Raw genomic sequence first — 3,206 nt, 5'->3', positions numbered from 1 at the left:
ATGGTGCTTACAGCACCCTTTGTTAATCTGGAGAACTGCATGTCGGTCATCATGCCGCTCCTGGATGCAAGCTGCTGCTGTAAGCCTGCTCTGCACCACACCAATCAGACCCTGCAAGGCATGGCCAGTGCTCAAGTAGCTTCTAGAAATGCCTTCACCTGCCATCTTCTGTGTGATAAAAGACACTGAGTGAGCCGTGTGGCCCTACCTCTACTTACACCCAAAGACAGAGTTTGTGGTAAAGTACCGGTCCAATTCAAAAGTCAATTTTTTAAGTATTTCTTTGATCAAGAACTATCTTGTTTGCTTTCTTTTAGCCAATAGTTCAACCCATTTGTAAATTAACCAGATAGCATAGTGATCTGAGAACTCACCCCTCTGGCTTCACAGTAACAGAGAGTAGATATCTCCTAACGCAGCTGCTCAGCAAAAGTTTCTGTTGGGCCAGGGCTCAACTTTCCAGCACTCATGTAATGGAGAAAAAAATTATTCAGCTTTCACCCCACCCTTGACCCTAGAAAGTACATATTATGCCTTGCAACACAGCTATGCATGACTTTGGAAAAAACTGGACTGCGTGACAGATGGGGACAAGTCCTGGAAGAGAGAGAACCCCATGTCAGAGGTCCTGAGATTTCCCATGGTTACAAAGCAGCTTGGCTACTACTGGCAACACGAAGAACAGTGGTACAGGTTGCTGGGTTTAATTCTTGATGACTGCAGCAAGGTGAGGTGTGCCCCCTTCCAGCTGTAATAAATTAACTGCCAATCAGAGATACTGCAGTTCTCTGAGACAGTAAATATTAGGCTTGTTTCCAGAGGAGATCAGCTAACAAGGTGCTAAGCAGCTCTACAAGGAGTAGTGACAAATTCTCCTGCTCCCAGGGTCTGTACTGAGTTGATCTTGTGTTGGGACCTTGATTGTTTTTTACTTTGAGTGGCTGAATCATTGCTTACCCAGGTGGCATTAAAGGATGCAAGAGCTGGTAATGATATGGCTGCCACTGTGGAGTTTAAAAGGGGGTAGCTCTTGCCAGAAATTGTGGGTTTGGGTAGTGGTATTGTTGGAAGAGAGGTTAAGGCAGTAATGTTTTCAGGTGAGAGTTTGTTCTTAAGAAATGACAGCATGCTTTCTTTGTGGTAGATAAACTCCTGAGTGAAAGAATGGGTTTGGAAGTTCTGTGTTTTGTATAAGGCTGCTTAAGGGGGCTTTTAATCTGTTTCACTTATTTACTTGTGTAGGCTATTTTTATAAACCTTATCTTTCTAAGGCCCAAAAAAATGTCCTAAAAGAACATTTTATTGTATTTTTAAGCACTTCAATTTGCTATCTGATTTAGTTCCTCCCCACATCTGGATACAGCTTCTCATTACTTAAAAACAACTAATGATTAAAACTTGAGAACAATTCTATATACAAGAGCAGAATTTCCCTGTGTTTGTTTTCCAGTTGCTTTGTGTTATGCATTGAAGAGTAATTGGTACTACTCAGTACCAGAGACTTTATGTCAGCAATAAGTGATTGGGCTTGATAGAATGGATGCAATACCATACAAGAAGATGCTACTTCTGCATTTGTAGTAGCCTGACGCACAGGATGCTGAGCAGAGCAATTTCAGTGTCTGATGTAAAACAAAGCTTCTCTTTTTCCTCTAAGTCTTGTTCTTGATTGTGGCCTGTTATCTTGCAGTAATAGGTCCTCTTGTCTCTGGAGAATGAGATCCATTTGGAGTGGTTTCCAGTAGATGAAGTTTTTTTCTGTTGTTCTTACTTCACACAAAGATATGAAATTCTAGCTCTGGCTCTCATAAGGTCTCACCATTGCAGAAACTGCTTAGGTTCTTACCAGGGGTAAGTTCAATGAAGCTTCCTTGCAGGGTTTCTGAACACTTGTAAGTATCTTGAAACCTAGTTTGCTTAACCTTTCTCTTTAACAGTAGTCCTCCTTTGATACTGGGTCAGAAGACCTTGTTCCTAAGTTCTACCTTACTCTCTTGCAAAGTTTTGAAATCTAGCAGATGGCTGACCTGCTGCTCTGACTGAGCTTGTAGATGCCTCTTGGCTGGAAACTTGTCAGACTCTCCTAGAGCAGCAGCCTGACCCATCTGCTTCTTCAGACAAAAGTATGAACATCTGAGAGGGGAAAACTGACTTGTGAGGGAATTAGAAAGGCAGTGAGATGAGGAGGAAGAAAGGACTTAAATGCTCAGTCTCTGTGTCTGTTTGGTTTTGGTTTTTTAATCCTTTCTCTTTTTATACTAGATTGACATTAGAATGTCTGAACATGGGAAGAAAACCACAAAGCTTCTCCCTGTGCCAAAGAAAACCAAATCAGCCAAGGCTGGTCTGCAGTTCCCCGTGGGTCGTGTCTACAGGCTCCTTAAAAGAGGGAACTACGCTGACAGGATTGGTCCTGGTGCTGCCATCTACCTGGCTGTGGTGCTGGAGTACCTGAGTGTGGAGATCCTGGAGCTGGCGGGGAACGCTGCACGGGAAAATGGGAAAGCCAGGATCCTGCCCAGGCACATCCAGCTGGCTGTGAGAAACGATGATGAGCTGAACAAGCTCTTCTGCGTGACCATTGCTCGAGGAGGGGTGTTACCTAATGTTCTTCCCAACCTTGTTCCTAAGAAGACTGTCTCGCTTGAGCTGCCCCTCAGATATGTCCAGTCACAGGAGTTCTAGCTGCCACCAGGCTCCTGACCTTGTGGTGGTGTTAATGCTGGCTTTCTCCACGGCTCAGAGTTTTTCATGCTGGTTGGCATTTCTGGTCTAAATTCATGTGTGTGTCTATCTGTGCCTGTCTGAAAAGCTGCTAAAGACAGGGTTTCTTATTAGGTTTCCCTAGCTACATCCTTCAAAAGAAAAAAGTCAACAGACTACTTCTATGGATACATAATTGTGCAAAGGACTCATGTCCATCTTATTCCCTTCTATAAAATATTTGTTGCACCAAACACAAGATTTTCTTTGGTAGTGCAGTTATCTGGGAAACCTGCTTTATTTTCTTTAAAGCTTGTGTCTCCATGTGCATGGCTGGAATCTCTGTATTCAGTATGCACAGAAGTCTGCTTCATCTGACCACTTCAGACCTCATCATGGGCACAGTTAACTATTGAGTGTAAGTAGATGCACCCGAGGAACTTAAACTGGACTGCCTTATAATGATGGTAAAGCTGATGAATTATCTTCTCTAACATTTGGAT

The 3,206-nt window shown here is 43.2% G+C and overlaps 1 protein-coding gene across 1 annotated transcript; it reads left to right on the top strand.

The window, feature by feature from the left end:
- LOC128135326 (histone H2A-like) lies at positions 1-2,685 on the top strand. The gene is made up of 3 exons (XM_052774145.1): positions 1-79; positions 585-727; positions 2,263-2,685. The coding sequence occupies exons 1-3, from the start codon at positions 1-3 to the stop codon at positions 2,683-2,685; spliced, it is 645 nt and encodes a 214-aa protein (XP_052630105.1).
- The last annotated feature ends 521 nt before the right edge of the window (positions 2,686-3,206 follow it).

The sequence above is a fragment of the Harpia harpyja genome, chromosome 22 (genome assembly GCF_026419915.1).
Source record: "Harpia harpyja isolate bHarHar1 chromosome 22, bHarHar1 primary haplotype, whole genome shotgun sequence".
Taxonomy (NCBI): Eukaryota; Metazoa; Chordata; class Aves; order Accipitriformes; family Accipitridae; genus Harpia; species Harpia harpyja.
This window is presented reverse-complemented; position numbering and strand designations above follow the sequence as displayed.